At 34.1% G+C, this 23629-nt stretch overlaps 2 protein-coding genes and 2 long non-coding RNA genes across 6 annotated transcripts; 3 read left to right on the top strand and 1 right to left on the bottom strand.

The window, feature by feature from the left end:
• Positions 1–2262: 2262 nt before the first annotated feature.
• LOC123210057 (mediator of RNA polymerase II transcription subunit 10b-like) lies at positions 2263–4412 on the top strand. 2 transcript variants are annotated; one of them, XM_044628222.1, is made up of 6 exons: positions 2263–2420; positions 2658–2876; positions 2961–3041; positions 3123–3225; positions 3315–3404; positions 4157–4412. In XM_044628222.1, exons 2-6 carry the CDS (start codon positions 2662–2664, stop codon positions 4226–4228), a joined length of 561 nt encoding a protein of 186 aa, XP_044484157.1. In that variant the 5' UTR covers positions 2263–2420; positions 2658–2661; the 3' UTR covers positions 4229–4412. The 2 variants fall into 2 exon arrangements, with proteins under 2 accessions (XP_044484157.1, XP_044484155.1); XM_044628220.1 differs by having other exon boundaries at positions 2306–2462.
• Positions 4413–4526: 114 nt separating this feature from the next.
• On the bottom strand, positions 4527–5481 carry LOC123210059. Its single transcript, XR_006501194.1, has 2 exons — positions 5073–5481; positions 4527–4985 (listed from the first exon to the last, which is right to left on the bottom strand). It is a non-coding gene; the product is annotated as an uncharacterized LOC123210059 (long non-coding RNA).
• A 5000-nt stretch (positions 5482–10481) lies between these two features.
• LOC123210347 lies at positions 10482–12959 on the top strand. 2 transcript variants are annotated; one of them, XR_006501256.1, is made up of 2 exons: positions 10482–11224; positions 12133–12959. It is a non-coding gene; the product is annotated as an uncharacterized LOC123210347 (long non-coding RNA). The 2 variants fall into 2 exon arrangements; XR_006501255.1 differs by having other exon boundaries at positions 11331–12959.
• A 3310-nt stretch (positions 12960–16269) lies between these two features.
• Positions 16270–18182, top strand: LOC123210840 (aldehyde oxidase GLOX1-like). The gene has a single exon (XM_044629330.1). It carries the CDS (start codon positions 16313–16315, stop codon positions 17939–17941), a length of 1629 nt encoding a protein of 542 aa, XP_044485265.1. The 5' UTR covers positions 16270–16312; the 3' UTR covers positions 17942–18182.
• Positions 18183–23629: the final 5447 nt, after the last annotated feature.

Raw genomic sequence — 23629 nt, 5'->3', positions numbered from 1 at the left:
GGAAGCTTTAAAGTTTTTGCTTACTCTGTGCACATACACATACATATATATATAAAATATAATTCAATACAATAAATGGTTGGTGATGAACAATTATGAGTTGTTCACCAGAGGCAGTTGTTCCACCATTAAATGAAGAAGATTCCTCAAGAACACTTTAATCATGGAAATTAAATTCAGATGTCATGAGTTTGGAGTCTTGGTCTTCACTCTCGATTAGATTATTTGAAATTTGTCTATACAGCTCATATTCGGAAGACCTTGACTGCACGAATGTGAATCATTTTTTTGATATTACGTTAAAGGATTCGATTTTATCCATAGCACATCATTAGTTTATGGGTGAAAATTCCATCGGCTTTATTGGAAATTCTGCAGTTTAATTCTGTGCTATTGATATTGAACGAACCAAGAGTGTAGAATTAATAAAGTAAATAAACACACTCAAAAAAAATTGTGTGATTTTTCCTTGTTTACTCAAAAAGGTCCTCGTCTCTCTCCATATAATAAATGATATTTATTAATAAGATTACTCTTGTAAGCCCAAACCAAACCATTTATGAGTACAAAGGTGCTGTCACCAATTCGGCAATTCCAGCAGCACTATTCCGCAATGTAATTAAAATCAATAATATACTTGTTTATTTACATCCATGCTTATTGTTTAAGAAGATTCAACAGAAGCACAATTAGCTGGAAGGAATATGACTTGTAAGCAAGTTAAGGTAAAAGAAAAAGCTTTCTATCATTTTCTGGGACTTCTAATAAACTACTCCGGGCTTCTTGTTATCTTTTTCCTTCGATTCCCTGAGCCAGAAGCACATGGGAAATTAAATTAAATTAAAGGGTAGTGTGCTACTGTCTTGATTCTATTTCCTCTTCACACTGAAAAAGAAGCTAGGTATAGCATATATATCTCTGAACGTCCTTTAAGATCTTCAGAAATCTTATATGCATGAAACGAAAGTTTAAGGTGGAAAAAGAAGGATTAATTACAGAACTAAGTATAGATCTATTAGGATGGAATCAAGAGGAAGATTAATAGCATAGTAGGTAATGATTTTGACATCTTGAAATGTTATTCGACAATAGAAAAGGGATTTAGCTGTACACACAAACACACACATATATATAAGACCCGGTTGAGGGACCCTCTTGATTAAAGCAATGCAAAGTAACATAATACTATATATATATATCAATCATGTATATTGATTTGGTTCCCATTGCTTTTGTGCTTTGCTTGTAATTCATATATTGAACAAAAGTTAAGGATTTTTGATCAAAACAAACTAATTGTCTCTCTCTTATTAGATGATGTTTTTAGGCAAAATTATGAGATCAACAAAGACCAAAATAGATAATATCTTATGATTTTGTTGAAGAATATAGTCACACAGTTTAGATTTACTATGTGTTGGATTTGAACTATTATTATCCATCGCATTGTCTATAAGGATGATGTTAGATGTTTTTCCTAATCTTTCTCAACTTTATATTGATGCAAAAAGTTTTACATCAAACAAGGGCCAGAGTGTTAGATCAATATTAATCCATTGTATTCCTCACAATGTGTCTTTTAAAGGCAAATGAGACCAATGATGTCTAAGTCACTGTGAGATATTGATCATCCAACCAACAATGGCGCTATAACCACGTGAATAGTGAAGCTTATAGTCCCATGTTAAATTATGTTAAAGCATTCTTTCGTCTTTGCTCAAGCTGCTGGCTTGGAGTCTCTGCTCAATCTTTCAAGTAATGTTCATACTTTCTGTTTTAGAATTTGATGAGCTACGGCCAAACTTTACTTGGACGCAGTAAAGTCTCTTCCTGGATGATTAGATAAATAGGCTTCACCGACCTTTACTGCTGTGTATGCCTGGTGGAGGAGGCCATTTCCCAAATCGAAAAACTCTTTGAGCCAATAGGGGTTCAAATTAAGATTATGCCACTACGAAAGCCCAATTCAGTGGATTTTTTTATTCGGCCCGTTTCTCTCATTATATGTATAATCGGATTCTCTCTGGGTTTAGCCCAAACACAATTTGGTTAAAAGTTGGTTTGAATGTGAAAAAGTTATTTCAAGTTGGACGTGAACAGATTCTGAAAAAATTTAACTTCAGATTCGGGGAATTTTTAATGATGTCAGTAGAATATTTTATCTGAATAACTTATTCTATATAAAAATGCTCAATTTTTACCTTTAATTTTGGCATGTTCGATTGGTGCTCAAATTTGAACAGTCGAACTCCAGCGGCTGGGATTGAATATGTGAGGATATTCAAATGTTCACTCTCACGGAAATATAGCCCGGCCCATTCAAAAGCCGAGAAGAGACATTCATGGTCAAACAAACAGAATTCAGAAGAAACGCCAGACCGATAAGGAAATTAGTGATTTCTACCGAGTAGAAGATAGGAGTAAGTAATTTCGGCGGCAAAGAACTGTCGTAGCTTTCAGTTGTATGTACTTCTATTTCCTTCTTTGAAATTTTATATCCCAGTTGTATTTTGAACTTTTAGGGCTTTAATTTAACAACTTTACTTTCTTGATTTTATGATTCTACAATTACCCAGTTGTATTTTTACGAGCTTTCATTTCACTCGGCTTTAGAAACTGAAACTGAAAAACCCTTTGGGCTTCCATTGAATCGACAGAGATATGGATGCATCGCAGAATGCAATTGGTGCGAGTGGTGGTAACGGGATCGTGAGCAATCAAGCTAACGATGCAGCTGCGGTGGCAGCTGATGAGGCAAAGCAGAACCTAAACCAAGTTATCAACTCAATTCAGAAAACCCTTGTCCTGCTCCACCAGCTGTACCTCACTATCTCTTCATTTAATGTTGCTTCGCAGCTCCCTCTCCTTCAGCGACTGTAATTTTCTTCAAATCTGCTTTCTTTTTTTCTAATTTTTGTTTGTGGGTTGGTGATTTATTTGTGCTAGGATTGGTGTTGTAGGAATTCTTTGGTTATGGAGCTTGACAACATGGCCAAATTGTCTGAGAAGTGCGACATTCAGGTTCCCATGGAGGTCCTTAAGTGAGTTCTTTTTCGTGTTTATTCTCTGTGGCATGGAGGATATTTTGGTTTTTGTAACATAATTTATTGTTTCTTGTGTAGTTTGATTGATGATGGAAAAAATCCGGATGAATTCACGAGGGATGTTATAAACAATTGCATTGCTAAAAATCAGGTCACCAAAGGCAAAACTGATGCTTTCAAGGTAGTTTATTGCGATTTTATTTTTTCTTGATTTTAGTTTGATTGTTTTATTAAGTTTGTGAATCGTCATTCTGCTTCTGGGCTTTTCAGAGTTTACGTAAGCATCTTTTGGAGGAACTTGAGCAGGCATTTCCTGATGAAATTGAAGCATACAGGGAGATACGTGCAAGTTCTGCTGCTGTAAGTTGTCACACTCATGCGTCACGTAGAATGGATATCATATATGATTGCCCCATTTATTTATTAATTTTCTATTCTACTTTTCTAGTCTTCTTTGTGTCAGCTAGCTGAAAAAGCCTCATTTTTCTTCCTCTTCTACCTTTTTTTTTTAATGGAAATTTCTTTGTGATCTGTTTGTTGCACAATTTAGAAATTGAGGCAGTGTAAGCATGTTATAGATTTTATAGAGTGAAACTCTGAAAATTTAAACTTTTACAGCCTCAATAAATGCTGACTGTGGTTTTATTAAACTAAATATTCATATAGTTGATGCTTTTTTGGCTGGTTCGGGATTTGTTAACTTATTGCTTTCACTCAGTCAGTACTCATACGATAAGTAGGTGCCTGTAATTGTTACTGGTTAAGTGTTTTGTCCCTTGTGCAAGTGTTGGGAGGTTCAAGATATAATGATATATCCATTTATCAATTACTGCAGCTTCGTTTAGTAGTAGAACTCATACATCAAAACTGATGGTTGGAGCTTTGTTCTGTATTTATTTAAAAATGGAGATGTTTGTAATTGTATTAAAAAATATATGTACTGTAAAATGAATGCATGGAGTTCAATCATGGGTTGTACCACTAAAATTACTACTTTTACCATTAAATGGAAGGGTTGCTTGAGAGCATAGGAACATATTAAGCTCTCAATCTAACTCTGATAGTTTTCTTCACCTATCATCATAAGTTAAAGATCTTTGCTTCTAATGCAGGAATCAAAACGACTTCCTCAATCACAAAGCATGTTACCAAATGGAGATGTGAAGGTTAAATCCGAGCTTTAAATGTTCGTTTACCAGATGGGCTGTGGTTTCTTGTATACTTTTGTTGTGTAATAGTTTTGAGTTGCTTGTCTAAATTGCATGGATATGTAGATCTAATATGCTGTCATTTATTGCTTAAATTTGAAGATGTGAGAACTTGTTATCACTTTTTTATAGATAAATAAAGAATATTCTTCTAGAACAATTAATAGAAGATTCCCAATGAATGCTGCTGTGTGAGCATTCATTTATGTGATTGGATTAATTGTTTAATTGAATATATTTGTCAACTCAATTTTGCTACCATTGGAATTGTGCATCTTCTCACAAAATTTGCTCTATATCATGGAAATATGCCTTCCTAAGTTCACTCTACAGTTGGGTGTCGAAAATTCAAGGAAGGTGTAATTTTACAGAGTCCAGTAAACTTTGAGAGGATGGTACCCTATTGTTCAAGACCAGAAGAACTCCCACACTCTGAAGTAGAACTTGACTCCTCAAGAAAACTGGACTCAAAATTGCACCAGTTTCCTGACGATTCTGTGTTAATCATTGCATTATTTTCCACAGTGCCCTCAACACTTCCCTTATTATCATCAATGTAAGGCTCATGGCTTACATGATCATTACATCCAGACACAAAGATAGACACTTCTTTGGATTCAGTTGTGGTGTCCTCGATCTTGCATTTGACATCTTTGCAGATTTCATTATGGCCTAGTGTCGAATTTTATAGGCCATCTTGATGTTTCCCAAGCATAGTCTTTAGTGTCTGTAACTGTTGAATCCACAAATTCTTCAGTTCAGTGCATTATAAGCAGTGGTTAGTGTGTTCTATATATGCAGTGAGATAGAAGCAGAGTACCTGGGCAAGCAACGAGTGATGTTTTTCTTTCAGGGATTCATAGCTGGAAGCTAGAGTGTCAAAATTTGCTTTGAGCTTGCTATAATCAAGCTCAATCTGCTTAGAGTTCAATCTTGCTCGACGATTTTGGAACCATACAGCCACTTGGCAAGGTCGTAGACCAAGCTCATCAGCGAGCTGCTGTTTATTCCTGGACTCTGCTTTTGACTCCAATTCAAACAGGAATTCCAGGTACTTGATTTGTTCATGGCTGAATTTTCTCTTCTTATCTGCTGCAGATCCAAATCCTGCTCGGTAGAAAGGCCTCAAATTTCACTGTTCTGTATGTGGTCGCTCAAAGCTTGCTCCTGGCTTGGTGTGTAGTTATGTTTTTAGATATAAAGTGGGTGATGGCTTTTCAACAAAAAAATATATTTATAGTCAGGGGAAGTGGTGTGAGTACCCCCTTGAGTTGAGTGGGCCTCAAGCTTGATTTAAAAGGGAAAAATATTATCTGTATGTATTCAGTGTTTTTGCATTTAATTTTGTCAACCTGTTGTCGGACAACTTGTGTATTGAACTCTCACCGGCCTTGTTATGATTCATATTCATTTTCTAGTTTGATCGGTTCTGAATCACTTAAGCTTTGTGGCCTGTAAATCCTTCTGACTGCTTGTTTATGATCTTTTAACTGTATGCGTATCTGGGTTTTATGGTTAGTGTAAAATTTCTGCTCAATTCCTACTTTTCCATTTTGAGCCAGTCTGAGCAAGGACCAACTTGACCTCGGCTCGAAGCCAAAACAGACAACTTTGGATCATTGTGAAACGACAAAGCCAAGGCAGCACTGTCTATGTAAAACCAATCTCCAAATGCCACGGTTGTGGCATGTCAAAACAATGGTGTCCCTAAGGGATTTTAGGAATTCAAACGTGGCAATTAAGTGGTGGTTGTGGGGGCGATGGTCCAGCTGAAATTTGTCTTGAAGCGTTTGACAAATGCAGCGGGGCTCCATTGCTGACAGAAAAAGCTGGTTCTTGAAGATTCGATCATCTCTTTTTGTATAAACTGTAAACAAGTCGCCTTTAATTACTATTTCGTATTCATGCTGATTTTAGTCTTTAGAATTATCCAGGTCTTTACTGATGATGTGGACTCAAATTTTCTTTTACATTGAGATTTTCCACCACAGCAATTAACTTTTTGTCAATCAAAGTAACTTTCAAGGTAGGAGTTTTAGTTTAACAGTTTGGTTCAAGATCAGAGTGTTTGTTTATTTAATTGATGATATTGTTTATCTCTTAAATGATACAATTCATTTATATGCTCAAATAAGAGTATTATGGCTTCAAAATACTGTACATGTTCTTGAAGAAGGGTATTACGGTTTCAGTCGGAACTTCAGCTGACATCGATGGAATTCACCCCCAATTTTTCACCTTAACAAGGACAGCGAGCTCTTTACACTCCGGCGGTTTTGAGGCTAAATGGTTAGGCCTGCTGAAGTCCATCATAGGTGAGTTGACACCAATTGACGAGCCCAATTGGTGTTTATTGCCATGGATCGGAAAAAATCTTTGCTTTTATTCGCAAATATGAAATTTTTATGTATTCGTGAACAAAAAAGGAACAAATTTGGTGGAATCAAGCCGAATTGAGGTAAAAGAAATGTTAGTTTGAATTTTACTCAAATTTAGAAATATTAGTTGCATGAGTTGGTAAACAATATTAGAGTTTGAATCAATATAAATATTTGAGTTTGAATTGATTCATATTAAATTTAAAATTATATTACTTTTGCACCGAACTTGAACCTCAGTTTATCGATTTCAAATGAGATCTTGTTTAAACTTGGTTCGGATAAAATCCAACCCTAGTATATATATTCCTAATCCATTTAAAAATTCTAATAATTTCATCAAGGGTGCAATATTGCCAAAAATAATAGCTTCGTACTAATCCTATATTGGTATTCATAATCCTTTAAACATTCAATCCATGGCAATTAAGGGACTGATCATAGTAAATGTACTGTGAAAGCAAATTAAAAGAAGTAGACTAATCAATAGATATGGATTTGTTTGTACCTTAATGACATGTGATTTCATAACCACGGCAAGTGCCACCACAAAAAGAAAATCAGTGCATAGTTAGATAAATTTGAATCAAATCAAATTAACTCAATTTGAATTTAAAATGATTAACCTGAGTTTGAACTAACTTGCTTGAATTGATAATGAGTTTATTATAAAAGTTGCTAAAAAATTGTTAAGAAAAAATAATGATCACAAAAAAGTAAGAAAAAAAAAGAATTATAAAAAAAGACGAAAGTCACTAGAAAAAGTGAATATTTCGATCGAGCTCGATCTAACTTGACTCAAATTCACCCTTACGCAACAAGTTTATCAATTGGTGGGAAAAAAATTTCATGTAAAAGATTTAAATATATAATAGCTAGAACAATTTTTTCGGGTTTCAGCTTTACTTACCAGTAAATTGGAAACGAAATTTCAAGGTGTCGTTCGTGGCATGGATGTTTGAGTTGAAGTTTTAAACATAAAAAGACTTCACCCATGTAAATTTTGGTTGGTTCTATTTTATACGTTGTTTATGTCATTAGAGAATCTTCTTTTCTCAACCAAGCAAGCTTTTAGGCTTGAACAAAAGGCTCCTCATCTTTTTCACTTTTCAACCACTCTTGCACCTAATGCTATATATTATCAGCTGCGATGTTAAATTTGAAAGTACGCAACGCAACGCAACATTATCATCACAATCTATCCTGAAGCCACGCCGCACATAGTGACAAAAACACAGCGACAATAACTAGCTTAACCGTGTTTTTGCTAAATATTCGGCCAAATGACTATTTTCCATGCAAGATTGGATGTAAACTTAATCTTTCATCTACTAATTTTTTAAAATCTAAATACTCACTTTTTTATCAATTTTGATTGTTACTATAAGAGGAAAAATTATCATTTAGAAATTTTATCTAAAAAAATCTTTTCTCTACTTTAATTTTAAAAATTAATAATTCACCTCTCTTTGATTTCAGTTTTCATAGCAGCTCCGATATTGTTCTCTTGTCACTAACATCTTCCTCTGCAGAGACCAAGTCGTTGTTGCATCCTTCCTTCACCGACCCTCATTTCTCTCTTGGTCGATGCAAAATCCAATTGAAATCGAGTAAAAGATCTCGCTCAATTTCGATCGGATTCACATTGAAAATGCCTCAAGGCCTGTAGATTTTCAGTCTATATTGTTCTTTGGTGTACTCTATTCTTGTCATTGGCGCCAGACTTCCTTCCTGGTGACTTGTCGTTGGTGCAAATTCTAAACCCTAATTGAGCGAGCTCTCTTGCTCGATTTCAACCGAATTTTTGCGTCTATCGAGAGAGAAATGAGAGGGAGATGGACATCAACAACTTGGACTAAGTAGGGGAGAGATGCTAAAGACAGACAAAGAAGGCCCTCGTTGTCTATCTGGTTAGAATTTTTAGAATGCTTGGGGGCAACTGTGAATGGAAAAAATGTGGAGGTTGCAAACCTAGATTGGGGGGGGGGGGGGGGGGGAAGTCAATTTTTAAATATGAAAAATATGAGGCTAGGGAGAAATTGTAATTTTCAAAATTAAGGTAGAAAAAAGAGATATTTTTTTTAAAAAAATAAAAATCTTTAAATGACGATTTTGCCCTTGACAATAATAGTAAAATTTAAGAGACAAGTAAATATTTAGATTTTCGAAAGTTAATAGGTGGGAGTTTCAATTTGCACTAAGCCTTGTGTGAGACTAAGTCTTTCGGCCTAAATATTAATCTAAATATTGAAGTAAGAGACCATGCCGGTATTTTTTGAGGTGGGAATTGGGAAATAAGAAGAAAAATCTTGGTAAAGCTTAGTGCCTGCTGTGCTGGATAGGCTTGGCCAATGGTAAATTGTGGTCATGAAATAAATGGACATTCATGAACGAATTCTTTTACTACATACATTTACAAAAGGATATATGTTATAATAGTAAATTGAAAGGCGAACTGAGAATAAAGCTTTTGGAATTCTTGTTTGTTTTACATGAAAGACACTTGATAAAAAGGAAAAGAATTCTATACTTTTCATCAGCGTTTACAGCGACAAATGTACATAAAAAGCAGAAGCAATTTGAACAAATGGTATTGTGAATGATCATCACTGTATATATATATATAGTCAGCTAGCTAGCCAGCCAGCCACTAGACTAGATAGAACTAATTACTCACTGTTGTATGTACCCAATCAAAGCTTGAATTTCAAACTAATGTTTGCAGCAAGCTAGCTAGCATAGCAATGCTCGTGACTGCTTGGATATTGCTGTCTTCTTTTCAAAAACTAGTGCTACTTCCCAACACAACAAACACCCTTTTACACAAAAATAATTAATGTGATGTGTATGGATCGTATGCTTATGCTTGGAAAGTTTAATGCAATGGACGTAAATGTTATACTTACCATTGAGGGAAGAAGAGGAGGTGTAACGTAATAAACAAGTGGGGCCGTAAAAGTTTATATATGAATCTGAATAGGGAGGACCATGTGTCATCGGGTGGACCTGAGAGTACCTGAATTTTGAACAGTAGGGTGACCAGTGACCACTGCTAGCTCTTTTTTAATGTCTGTCTGTGTCTTGTGTCATCTCGAATCCCCCGCGAGCGTAGAAAAAGCAGTGAAAGTTTTGCACTGAACGAGGGTGTTCCCTTTTTAATGAAAATCATTTATAGTTTACACCCTTCTATATATATATATATATATATATATATATATATATATATATATATATATATATATATATATATATATATTATGTTGATGTATATATATAAAATTGCAATAGAGGTGTGATCGGCTGAAGGGGTGATGACAAAAGTGGTGAGTGAGATGGACACAATTATGTTAATTTGTAGCCTCTGAGGAGTAATTTGAGAGGCAGAGGGAGGGTATTAGTTTGAAATTTATTGGAGACTTATCATAATCTGTATGTTATACTTACTGTTAGGTCAGTCATTGAATATGATCGATTCAAATTTAAGGGAGTAATCCAGTTCACAAAATAACATTATTTAAATTATTCATCTTTTTTGACTCCCAATAATCTTGTATTTATAAAATAAGATAAATGGGAAGCCATACTGCTCACTTGCCTAAATGCTCGGCATACAACTCTGGCAGAAAAGGAGAATGATTCCACAGCAATTTATATGGTGAAAAACTAATAATTAAATAAAAAGCAAAACCAAATTTTTATGCAAAGTCGGTAAACTAGCGCAAATAATTCTGACTCATTTTTGGCTTACTTGCTTGGTGCTGTCTCATCATCATTATCATATCGTCTTCATGTACAAATAATCATACGGTTGAAAATGGTTTTCTCTTAGTAAGATGAGCTTTATGAAATAATCAACATAGGAAACCTAATTATTGTGGGATTATTACTACTAGAATTTGATTTGGTGGATTATGATTATGATTAATATATGATGGTGTGATTAGGTCATGATGATGATCTCGCGGTGCACATGGGATTCGAAATCACTTTCTAAAGAGAAAAAGAGAGAAAGAGAAAGAGGGGGCTGAATTCTATAAATATTGCGTTGCATGTTTTAGATTAGAGACGATGAGATGGATGAATGAGCTGTGTGATAAGAGAGAGACAGCAGAAGATGGGAGTCGTGGTCATTTCTGGAGAAGTAGGGTCAGAGGGGCCTGCTGCTTTTATTACTTTGTTTGTCCTTTTCACCTTCTTCTCCGTCTATCTTCCTTCTCAGCCTTTTCATCTCTTCCTTTTCTTTTATTCTGATTTCTCACTCACTCACACACTCTTCAATCTTCATCGACTCACACACAATTTCAAACCCATCTCTCTCTTTCGACGTTCTTGTCAATTGGGTTTGTCAAACACTGGAGAAACAACAAGATGAGAGGAAGCTTTTTCTTTGAGGGGAATGTTGTCTGGCCCGAGGCCACCAACTGGATCTGTGATTTATCTCAATCGATCTTATAAAAAAGAAAAAAAATTAAAAAAAGAAACAATAGAGATATTGATCATGATCTTGAGTTTATGACGTCGGACCAGGCTTCATTCCCCCCAATTATTGCTTCTATTTACACATGTTAATTCTTATTTTGGAGTCGATCTGAAGGTGAGTTGTCCTTGCTTGAGTTCCCATATTCTTACTATATGTGGTGTTTCGTTTTTGCTATTGATTTATGTTGTTTTCTATCTGGGTGATTGTTTTTGGTAAATAGAGAGATCAAGGTCATCGGACATGAGCAGATTGGTGTAATGATGAAAGGTTTTGACTGCTTTTGAACTCTTTTTCTGACTGAAATGGAAAAGATCATCATTACACTTATATAATGGATCAGGGTTTGTGTTCATTGTCAGTATAACTCTTTTTGGTTTCATCATTGAATTGATTTCTTTCATGATGGCTTCAAGAATCTTCTCTGTCTGTTTCTGCTCTTTCTTGATCTTACTCGGCTACTGCCTTCTTGGCTTCTTTTTTAACGCTCTCACTACCACCACCCACCATTTCCTCCACCATCCACTCAGCATACTTTTTGAACTCTTTAACCTTTTGTGATGGCTTTTTCTTAGGGTTTCAAGGTTTATATGTGGTGGATGGTCTCACATGCTCAGATAAGGCGTACCGAAATCTCATATGTTAACATTGATATAACTTGTAACCTATACATTATACTTCTTTAAGCTTCGTCACGAAGTATCTGAAAAACCATTGTGGTATACTTGGTTTTGTCCTGTTGTTTATATATGTATATTGTTTTTAAGTGGTGGTGGGTTGAATGTGGGAGCTGCGTAATCTCCGCCCTGTTTTGTTTAGTTTCTGCTGCTTTATCACTGATCAGCTTGGTACTTTTCCAAAGATGCTTGGATCTATTATAATGGTCAACCGATAACCCTTACAATGCTCAAGAGATGAGCTTCATATTCTCTCACTGCGAATATATATATATTATATTATATTATATTATATTATATTTTTGTTGGTATTTGTAAATTGTAGGTAATAATATCTTTGTGCATCAGGTTCTTTTATTCTCAGAAGATTTTTTCTTTATCCAAGATTTGATCCTTTCAATGGTGCTAGCTTTTGCGAACCGTATGAGTCACACTTTCTATTGCTTAAAGAAAGGTGAAAGAATAATATTTCAGAACACAGATGTAAACTTACTGATCTGTATTTGAGAAGCAGCTTCCAACTTTATGATGTTTTAATCAACCCTAGCTTGCGGCTCTCAGAAATGTTAGATGAACCACTGATTCGTTTAGTCTTTTAGTCTTGTCTATACATAAACAGATCAAGTTTAGAAAGATGTAAAATAATTTCTCTTTCACAATCATCCCTTTCCTGGTTTCACTGTACCAAATCCGCATCAGATTAGGACTTTAATATTTCTTTCACAATTTTGCTTGAGTGTCTCACATTTATCGTTTAAAAAAGCCTTTGCAAGCATTGGGTTGCTATCTTGTGTTTTAGTTTGCTTGTGTTGCTAGTGGAGCTGTTCAGGGCACAGGAAGTGTACAGAAAACTATGTTGAAAGGTGAATCAGCAGGTGATTGAAAGGGAGAAGCGTCATCAAGAGGGCAAGCATAGTTGATTAATGGTGCGTGGTTAGTGTTGTGCGCCTCACATTCTGCCATCATTTTCTGAACCTGAGTCATATGGAAACACTGAATGCCTTTACTGGTCTGACTTTCTCTTTCTCTTTTATTACTGCACAGAGTTGAGTCAGCATCTGAATTGACTCCATGGATTCCTCTTTATCCACACTCTGTGATTAATATTGACTACCACCTTGTATCTCTTGAACAGAACTGTGTGCAATTAAACGCATTGTTTTTATCTTTTTAAATTCTTTCTTATTAATCAGCTGGGAATCTATAGTACAAAATGTCAGCTTAACTGGTGCAAGTGCAACCACTTCCCCCTTCCCCCTCTCCTCTCCTCTCCTCTCCTCTCTTGCCCTTTAAAATAATTAAGGCAGAACCACTCAATCTGCTGAAATCTACTACTTTGTAAAAATGATACATTGTGTGAATATTTGACATGCTGAAACATTTAGTGCCACACAATTTGTACAAATAATTTGTTTGTTAAAATTATTCCATTGCTTTTACTCTTTTAAAACTCACTTAGATCAACCAAGTTGAATCAGTTGAATGTGCAGGTCACGATGTCAAATTGATACAACCATCATATTATGCTAAAATTAACAGGATTAAAACTTATTTTAAAATTTTAATTATATAATATTGATATATTATCCAGTAATCAGATCAATCAACTCAAAGGCTCGAACCAAATCTTTTGGCATTTTCCTTGGTGGCGTGACTCAAAACCAAAATAATTACATATAGAGCATCTCATCACTCAAAACTGAAACTCACCAAAAAATTGCACCCAATAAACACTGCAGCTGCACTTCAGCCTAATGCATATATACTTCACCTAATTCATGCAGCACCGCTATTAGCTCTCCAGTCCACCGCCTGCCTTAACCTTTCCTCCTTCCGGCCTTTGCAAAACTAATTGCTTTACTTGAAAATGGAAAGGAAAACCATTTTGCCGGGCACATCATGGAATGACAATGATATAAAGTTGAAGTGGACCAAAGAGTATGAATATGCTAGAAGAGAGCCGGATGGAATTTGGAAATGATAATCAGCTCGCGGCTTTGATGCTGACATTGTTCTGTAAAGTCCTTCAGTCCTTAACAACTCTAGAGTTCACTATCCTTAAACCCTGATGGAAATTTTTTTATTTATTACTTAGACATAGTCAATCTGATTATTCGGTAATGTTTTGCTGCCGATCCATCTTAATATTATAATGTTGTCATGGTGAGAAAGAAACTTGAACGGGCCAATATAAACACTGGAAAAAAGTGAATTGAAATGCGATGAAAATGATAAGTTTATTCTTCTTTCATGCTTATCTTTCTTAGTGTTAACGCTTCTGATTTATATTGTTGGCGGGCGACATTAATTCAATCACGGAACGCTATTATAAATTATTTATACTTTCTTTGATTCCCTGAAGAAACCACATGTTTTCAATATGCTTTTAACAGTCTTCGACCGTCCCACAATTTTCTCCAGGAAGGCATTTATAAGCCCTTTATCCAATTCATTCTGGCCCAGGTGAAGCTGGCCTCGGTAGCCATTTGAGTGCATACATTTACTCCTCAAAGACTCATCAAGTGTGAGCAAAAAATTTCAATAGAGTTCTGTGTAAGTGGATGTAAGCATTATGTAAACAATGATGCCTATAAAATAATTTATAATTCATGAAAAAATCGCTGCATGTTTTGGCTATTGTGTCAGAGTGAGAGAGACAAGTTCTAAGTAGTAAAAGTTGAGAAAAATTATTGCCTCATCTCATGGCCCTTCGGCGCTTCATTCAGGGTCATTCTACTTGAGGAAAAGAAGAATATCTCATCAAAATTGATTGATACTTACACCAGTTGTATATAAAGATGAACAATTAATGATTTGAGTAACATTATTTGTTTCCCAAGTCATTACTTTATTGTCTCGTCGCCATGAGGAAATGATGTAAGAATTAAAGTAAAGATTGAAATCCTCGTAGAGGCTCATGTGTGTGATTTCATTCAGTTTATAGGATTTCTGCGATCTTTTAACGATAAACCTAGTACTTTAATTAGAAATAGCAAAAGGCTAAGCAAATGAAGAAATGGCTCATGGCGCAAGGCCATCTCCAATAAAGATTGTTCCACAGGGGATATTAATTAAAATCGGTAAAAAAATTTTCGCGTAAATCTTTTTAGGCAAATATACAGTGGTTTCACTTTTATAGGCAAATTTATTTTTAATTCCAAAAATACCCTCTCTCGACACTTTATTCGAACTATCACTAATTCACATTCTAAGGATTAAAAACATACTTAAAAATTAATAAATTTATGTTTAGATTTCAAATACAGATAATAACAAAAAAAAAACATAGATGAGGAGAATGATAAGTGTTAACTGATGCTGTAAGCGTAGGGTGCATGCAGGGTGTGTGGGTCCGTGCAGAGTGCGCACAAGGTGCGTGAATGCGTGCAGGGTGTGTACAAAGTGCACGCACTCACGCACTCTATAAAAATATAAAAAATATTTTATTATTATATATATATTTATTATATTTTTTAAATATTATATTATAATAATAATATATATATAAAATAGTGCGAGGGTGTGTGCAGGGTGCGTATGCACCCACGCACTCTATTTTATATTTATATATTTATATTTTTTACGCATCCACGCAATCTGCACTCACTCACGCATTTTGCACGCACCCACGTACACACGTACCCATGTACCTTATACTCATCCTACGCACCATGTACTCATCCTACATATCATGTACTCACCCTACGCATCCTGCATACACCCACACACCCTGTACGCACTCATACATTGTGATATATATACGTAAGTTATTGAAAATCACGTAATAAGTTAGGGAGGGTATTTTTGAAATTAAAAATAAATTTATTTATAAAAATAAAATCACTGTACGTTTATCTAAAAAAGTTTATACAAAAATTTTTTTATCGATTTTAATTAATATCCCATATTTTATTATATTCGCACTCAAATTTTAGAAGAGAAGAATACTGATTTTCAAGCGTTCTCATGACAAATATAGACTAATTATAGACGCTAAGCATGATTGGCATTAAATATGAATTGAGGCCGGCCAGTACTTCTTAATGGGCAATAACTCCATGTCTATAAAGCCGGCTGATCTTTCTTCCTAATGATATAGGGAAGTTTAATTAGGAATCAAAAGGAGTACATGCTAACATGCAAAATTAATTGATATGTCTAGAATTCATCAACCGACGATTTCGTGAATCCATCTGTGAGTCAAGGCAAACTGGTAGTTGTTAATAATAGCGAGCATTTATAATCTTCAGAGCTTCTGTCCGGAATCCAGAACTGACCACAGAAATTACAGCTAAGTTCAAGTCCATTTGGGTCATTCATTCAACTACCAAAGCTACCAATCAAATCATAAATTGATGCCCAATTTGCCCATAACTCCAAAAGTAAATCAATGGTTAATTCCTTTCTTAAATTCAACAACATGCAAGTAAATTGACCCATAACTACTGCAATGTTAATGTTCTTATTAAATACCTGGACTTAAACCACATCATCTGTGTAATGAGCTCTGGTCAGGAAAAAAAGAATCATGAAAGAAAATAGCTTGGTATGGCTAGTTTTAGCAATTTTTTCTTTCTCTTTGGCAGTCGGCAGTCAAACCTCTCGAGGAACATGGAAGTTGCTGAAGAGAAGTATTGGAATTTCAGCAATGCACATGGCATTGTTACCAAATGATCGAATTATTGCATATGATCGATCGAATTTTGGTCCATCCAACATTACTTTACCACAAGGTAAATGCGTAAAAGATGTTTTGAGCAGTGATTGCTATGCTCATGCTGTAGAATTCGATCCCATTTCCCGAAATGTTCGACCTCTTACTATACTCACTGATACATGGTGCTCTTCTGGCGCATTGTCACCAGAAGGTATCTTAATTCAAAGTGGTGGGTTCGGACCTGGCGGTCGTGTGGTTCGACACTTCAAGCCATGCTTAGAGTGCGACTGGGAAGAACATCAAAATGGTCTCATTTCACCAAGATGGTACGCTTCCAACCAAGTTTTGCCAAATGGGAAAATTATTGTTGTGGGAGGGATTTTTGAATTTACATATGAATTCATTCCTAAAACCTCCAGTTCTGATAAAAAGCTATACCAACTTCCCTTTCTTGAAGAAACTAGATTTTCACCTCATATTCCTAACAATTTATATCCATTTTTACACCTCTCTCCCGATGGAAATCTCTTCATTTTTGCAAATGACCGTGCTATTCTACTTGACTACATAAACAATAAAGTGGTCAGGACTTATCCTGTAATTCCAGGTGGCATTTCCCGTAATTACCCTAGCACTGGCTCTTCTGTTCTTCTTCCGGTGAAACTCTCACCCAGTACAAACTCCAGTACTACTAAACCTAATGCCGAAGTATTGATCTGTGGAGGAACATTACCGGATTCATTTCAAAAGTCTTTAGCAGAAATCTTCCTTCCTGCATCTAGATCTTGTGGTCGGTTAATGATCACAGCCAAGAATCCAACTTGGAAAATGGAAGAAATGCCTATGGAAAGAGTGATGAGTGACATGATAATGCTGCCTACAGGAGACGTACTAATCATAAATGGTGCATCAAAAGGCACCGCTGGTTGGAATGGTGGACGAACACCAGTTTTACATCCTGCTCTTTACAGTCCAGATGCCAAAATTAACAGGTTTCAGATTTTAACAGGTTCTAGTATTCCACGTCTATATCACTCCACAGCTCATTTGTTATCAGATGGCCGTGTTTTAGTCGGTGGTAGTAATCCAAATTCCAACTACAATTTCTCTACACTTTATCCTACTGAACTAAGTCTTGAAGCATTTTATCCACCCTATTTTGACCCAACAAAACCTAGGCCATTTATCACTGCCATCATGCCCGGCATGTTGCTGAAATATAGTCAGAAGTTTTCAATCTGGTTTGCCACAAAAGGTAAACTTGGTAACATTTATGTGACAATGGTAGCGCCGTCATTTACAACACATTCAGTTTCCATGAATCAAAGGCTGTTAGTTTTGGCTATTAAAGGAGTGCGAAAGAATGCAAATGGACGACGTAACTTTGTTGTGGAAGGTGAAGCCCCAGGCTGTGCGGCCTTGGCACCACCAGGATATTATCAATTGTTTGTGGTACATGAAGGTGTTCCTAGTAAGGCAAAGTGGGTCCAAATAAAGTAGCGGTTGCTGTGTGTTCGTAGAAATTATCTTCAGAATGAATGATCATCATTTCTAAAGAAGAATTATGTAAACCAGTATCAATTTGTTCTAGAAAAAGATCTTTAAGATAGATGTAGGAAGTAATTTCTACAGATATCTTAAACATCTTCTTCAGTTGTATTCATCTTAAATGTAGAACGTGTATCATGGTGTTTCATTGTTTTATAATATACCTCTGGCATCTCATTTAATTTGAGTTGAATTTTGATCAGTTTCTGTGAACCGGCCCAGTGGCCAGAATGCCAGACTGAATCTTACATGATGAAACACTGAAACTTGTTAAGTGACAACTGGAACAAAACATCAAGAAAACTGCTTCATCAAATGAGAGACACGGTGCAATCTTTCATATTAATTCAATTGAATTTACATGGGTTAAAGGATTATTGTAATGTATCGAACAAGTTGACTTTGGATTATAATAAAAGAAACGTTTATTAAATTTTAATTACAACTCTGATTTCATTTCTCAAATTGCTTCTATTGTATGGACAACTACAGTTGAATTAGAATGTAACATTGAAAAGTTTACTAATATAATGGAGATCCAATAATGCCTATTGATTATTTAGGTACCCGTGTTATATTGTCCATTTCAAACTTACCGTAGAGTAGTTAAAGTTTGTCCAATGAACACTACAAATTTCAATTCATTTAAGACAAGGTGAACAGTAAATACTTCTTGTGAATGAAGATCTGAACCGTTGGTTAGGTAAGGAAATTAAGAGAGTCGTGAAACTGATATATGTGTGTGTATATATATATATATATTTTTTTTTTTACTGTCACTACGATTTTACCAAAGTGGCAATGCCTTTTTAGTTTGGAGTAGGAAAAAGTAATGTGAACGACGACTACTATTATGCATCTTTCATCAACTTGATTGAATATATAAATAATTCTTGATTGGTCAAATATTAGAAAAGTAGCTTTAAATCATCATGGAGATGTTCAATTATCAAAACATTTCATGGGCGACCTGGCCAACTGCATCCCTCCAATCATCGGTTGTTTGTCATGGCATGGACACCTTTGATATTGATAAAACATATCCCTTTGTTTTCGGTATAAACATGGGAGTCCACTCAATAAGATGACAAATTTTTTAACCCAAAACACATTAAGTCAAACCCTGATGGAATCTTTGCCTTTTTATTTGAAAATCGTGAATGGATATAAACTGTCCATCTCAAAACCCTAAACGACAACTACATATCATATGCAGTTTGATGAATTATGAGGTTAATCTATGGTAATTATGCACGTATTTGATCAGGATAAGTGAGAACAGATTAAAAAATTAATGGTCAATTTCTGAGACACGTTGTTGAAAGTTTCTTCACTAAGAAAAGAAAGCAAGTCATCCAAAAACCCCACTAGCTTCTTTATTGAAATTGTGAGTCAATTGATTAGAGTCAACCTTTCCTCAGTTCTAGAAGTTGAATTAACATATAATAGAATCCTGAAATCTAACATATATACTTTCTCATATATTATGATGTATATTTGTATAATGAATGTGAATTTTTTAAATCCACTGTTTCTCAACTCAAAGTAAACCACTAATACAATGTTTAATTTGCACCAAATGAGTTTTTTGCTCCAAGATTAAGCACATGTTCGCTATTAGTCTAGTAATAATAGCCAAAGAGTTGACATTACAATTCTTTAACATACATGACAATGTATAGTTAGGAGTGAATTCGATCCTAACTAAGTATAATCAAAAACTGACTTGAGCTCAGTTCAAATTTATAATATTTAACTTAAACTCTAAAATTATGGCTAGGATATAAATCAACTAGTTATTCACAACTTTCTAAAATTTTTGCTTTAGGTATTATTGAATAGATCATTAAGATTTATTTATATATAGTTGAGACTTGACACGCCTGTGTTCTTAGGTGTAATTACTTTATGATTGTTATTTGGCCAAGACTTATTCCCACCCAAGATTTAGTTCATTGACAAATCTTCATCCATTAATTTTAAAAATTTTAAATACCCATCAGTCATCTAAATTTGTTAGTATCTTATGTTAGTTTAATTATAAATTATTGTTTTATCCTTTTTTAACATTTCTGTATACATACACGGAAAAAACCAAAATTTGATGATGGAGTGCATTATTAAAAAAACTGAAGTTCCATACTATTTATATTTCTCTTCTTGCAAATGCTCCCCATGAAGTTTTAAAATATTACACTTTCACCCTATCTTTCACGGTTTGCATAACCAATTCAAACGAACTTTCTTCTTTGTTTTCGACTGATGAAGAAAATTGTGGAATAGCAGCTCGATCTTCACTGGATGGATCTGATGTTGCTGACAAATAATCGAACAATTGAGCCAACATTGTTAATGACTAAACATAGCACTTGATGTGCAATTCAAAAAGAGGATGGCTGGAATGAGATACAACATAGGGAGGAAACCAAGCCAACATTGCCACTAAATAAACACAACACCTTCCTCCTTCACTGTGATGAGTGTCCACAATCAAAGGAGAGGGTGGTAACAAGATTAAGATTACAACATCAGACTAGAAAGAATAGTCATTGAAAAAAGAACATGTAGTTGTGATAGTATAATTATAATTTTTTGAAAGTTAAAGGGGGGGTTATATTGCGATAACAAACAAATCCTAGCTTAAAAAAAAGGATCAACTTTCAAAACTAAATTGGGAGAAAATGTCACTTTCAAAAATTAAGTTAAGAAAAAGAAATAAAATTTTATTTTATTTTAATATTACTGAGTATAATGACAATGATACTTTTATTATTAATAGATTTCACTAACAACAACAGTTAATGAGAGCGCATTTAGGATTTTCAAAATTAATAGATAAGACTGTGTCAATCAATCAAACATTATATAAGAATAAATCTTTTGACCTTGTTATTTTTGGTTGAAATTTTGGCTGAATTGAGAATGGAAATCACAATTGACATAGATGTTCACAATTAAATAGGTGGCCAGAATAGATGAAGGTAGGGGTGGATTATATTTAAGTTGGCTAAGTTTGAATTTATCACTCAATTTGAATAAACCGATTTCAATTTGGTGTTTCAATTTGATCCTCTACTTGTTTGTCCATATAGAGGTGTGCATAGTTTGATTTGATACAATTTAAGAAATTTTAAAATTTTAAAAATTCAAAAACATTCCCAAAATTTTATCAAATTTCTAAAAACCCCTTAAAAAATCATTAACACCTTTATAATTTTGAAAAATTATAAAACACCCCAAATATACAATTATATGTCATTGTCACCCCTATCTTTTCTTGTACTTGTAAAATTTTTTCTATGTTTAACTGAAATTAATATAAATGAGTGATACAGGACAAAATGTTATTTAGCTTGAAGATTTTTTTTGTTTTTTCATTAACTTTATAAAAAGATTAACAAAACTTTTAATAAAATTAACATAGGGATGAGAAAATTACTTTTTTTCAAATTTAAAGGGTGTGAATATAATTTCATCAAATTTTGGGTGGAAAATAGTTATTTGGCCTATATATAATTTAAAAATATATAGTTTACAATTTGATTTAGTTTAGTTTAGAATCCAAATTATACACGGTTTTTCTAAAATTTATTAACCAAAACTAAACTGTTTTATAAGTTAAATATTAATTTTTAAATAATTCAATTCAATTTTAAAATTGAAACCGAATTATACACATCTCTATATCTCTCTAATGATATTGTTTATCTTCTAATAATACTATTTACTATTCTATAACATTATTTACTCTTCTAAAAGTCCCTTAATGAGACTATATATGCATCAATTTGATTGAGTTTAAAATAAATATTATGAATTTGATCCAAAATTTAGCCAAGTCTCAATAGCCTTGCAGTCAAATCAAATCCGCCCTAGATGAACAGATATTAAGATTTTATTTTTCTTTTAAAGCCGCCCACATAAATCATGTGGGTTAAGTAGAAGTAAGCTGTCTAAATAAAAATATGAAAATCATGTGGCAGTGAGTATCCTTTGGCGAAAGAGAAGAGTCCTCTAGTTGAGCCACTCAATGTATCGGTTTGGCTTATATCCTAATCCTACTATACTCTTGCTCTTCATAATTATTAATTTTGCCGTACGTTGCATCTCTGAAACTATCAATCTAGTAAGAGAATTGTATTGATCATCATGTCCATCCATATACCTAAATAAAGCTCAAACTTCAACGTATTTTTCAATGCTATCCTTTTAATTATAATGGTTCATCTTGAAATTAACATCTGTTTTCCTCCCAACCAAAACAATGACAAGGATGATATTGATATATATAGACTTCAATTCATGCTGATCTGACGGATCTTTGAAAGCTCCTGCTTTTATTGCTCAAAAGGTTAACCGTAGAGCAACTACAAAGTTACTAAAAAGAATAAAAAAGAGAAGTCATTGAAAGAAGTTGTACTAATAATGGAGGCAACTTATTCGTCATAACTTGTAAAGCTCTTTGTTCTTTTTGCTCCAATTTTGTAATTTCTTCACATAATATATAATTAATATATATAACAATACAACAAATTTAAAAAAAGTGACAAAAAAGTTTCACTCTAAAAATTAAAAATTTGTCCTCAAAAATATAAAAAACGTCGTTATTAAAGATCAAATGTTTCGTTTTAAATTGAATGTTTGTTGTAGCATGTCCCATCACCTTCTGTCTTTGGTTACTATGCTATATGTATTTCACATCAAACTTTAGCACCCAACAGCTTAGAGTAGGCTTAGATCATTAGAGATTAGGTTTTCAATTTCAAGATTATATATCATCACTTTAACCATCACCCGATTTCAAGATATCACAAAAATACAGATATTACTTTGGTCAATCATCCACTTGATACAACAAATCAACAATAATAGAAAAGAATTCACAACCAGAATGATAAGAGAAAAGTTTTTTTTTTTTTCTTTTTACCAAAATGACTGAAAATTAAAATAAAAATGAATTAGTTGTTAATTTGTAAGAATATGAAAAATTGCATGACAGAATGGCAGAAGGGTTTTGACTCTTTGCTTATATATAAATATATTTTTGGTAGATACAAGGTCGAGCTACTGGGTATTGATATTTTTTGTAGATAAAACGTCATACATATTTTTGTTAAGCCTTGAAATCTACCAACAGCTAAATCCTACTTTCTACCTGTTGCATCTCACTAGATTCGGAGTTGAAAAATACACAACAAAAGCTTTATTGTCACAGTTGAGTTGCTAAATCCAACTACAGGACTCAGTTATACAATGTCATTTACAGATGTGCATGCATGTGGAGACCAAATTCAACTTTGTTTATGTTAATTAGTAAAAGATATTTCATTAGTAATGAAATAACTAAGTTAGAATTATTAGAGATGGAATGAATTGACAAGTCTAAAGGAAACTGATAAGACTACGTGTTTGGTGGTGACCCCAGTGTCAGAAAAAAAGAGATTGATTTGCGTAGAGAAAAGGAATCTAGAACATGCATGCAATTTCTTACAGAAATCATGACATGCAGACGTCGATAGAAGATGACCTTTTGACCTAAAATATTAGTATTGTAAATCGTAAGAGCACTACAATTTTTCAACTCTTTCTGTGACCAGCAGACGCGCATAACTTGTTTAGCTTTCGTAACTCATTTTGCCA

This window comes from Mangifera indica, chromosome 3 (assembly GCF_011075055.1).
Source record: "Mangifera indica cultivar Alphonso chromosome 3, CATAS_Mindica_2.1, whole genome shotgun sequence".
Taxonomy (NCBI): domain Eukaryota; kingdom Viridiplantae; phylum Streptophyta; class Magnoliopsida; order Sapindales; family Anacardiaceae; genus Mangifera; species Mangifera indica.
Note: the sequence above shows the minus strand (reverse complement) of the source record. Positions and strands in the feature narration are given on the sequence as shown.

Excerpts from the sequence above, each read along its gene's own strand:
- LOC123210840 (XM_044629330.1), top strand. The coding sequence starts at position 16,313 with ATGAAAGAAAATAGCTTGGTATGGCTAGTTTTAGCAATTTTTTCTTTC.
- LOC123210057 (XM_044628222.1), top strand. The coding sequence starts at position 2,662 with ATGGATGCATCGCAGAATGCAATTGGTGCGAGTGGTGGTAACGGGATC. Across the intron at positions 2,877-2,960 it reads CTCCCTCTCCTTCAGCGACT|GAATTCTTTGGTTATGGAGC; the intron begins GTAATTTTCTTC and ends TTGGTGTTGTAG. Across the intron at positions 3,226-3,314 it reads GCAAAACTGATGCTTTCAAG|AGTTTACGTAAGCATCTTTT; the intron begins GTAGTTTATTGC and ends TGGGCTTTTCAG.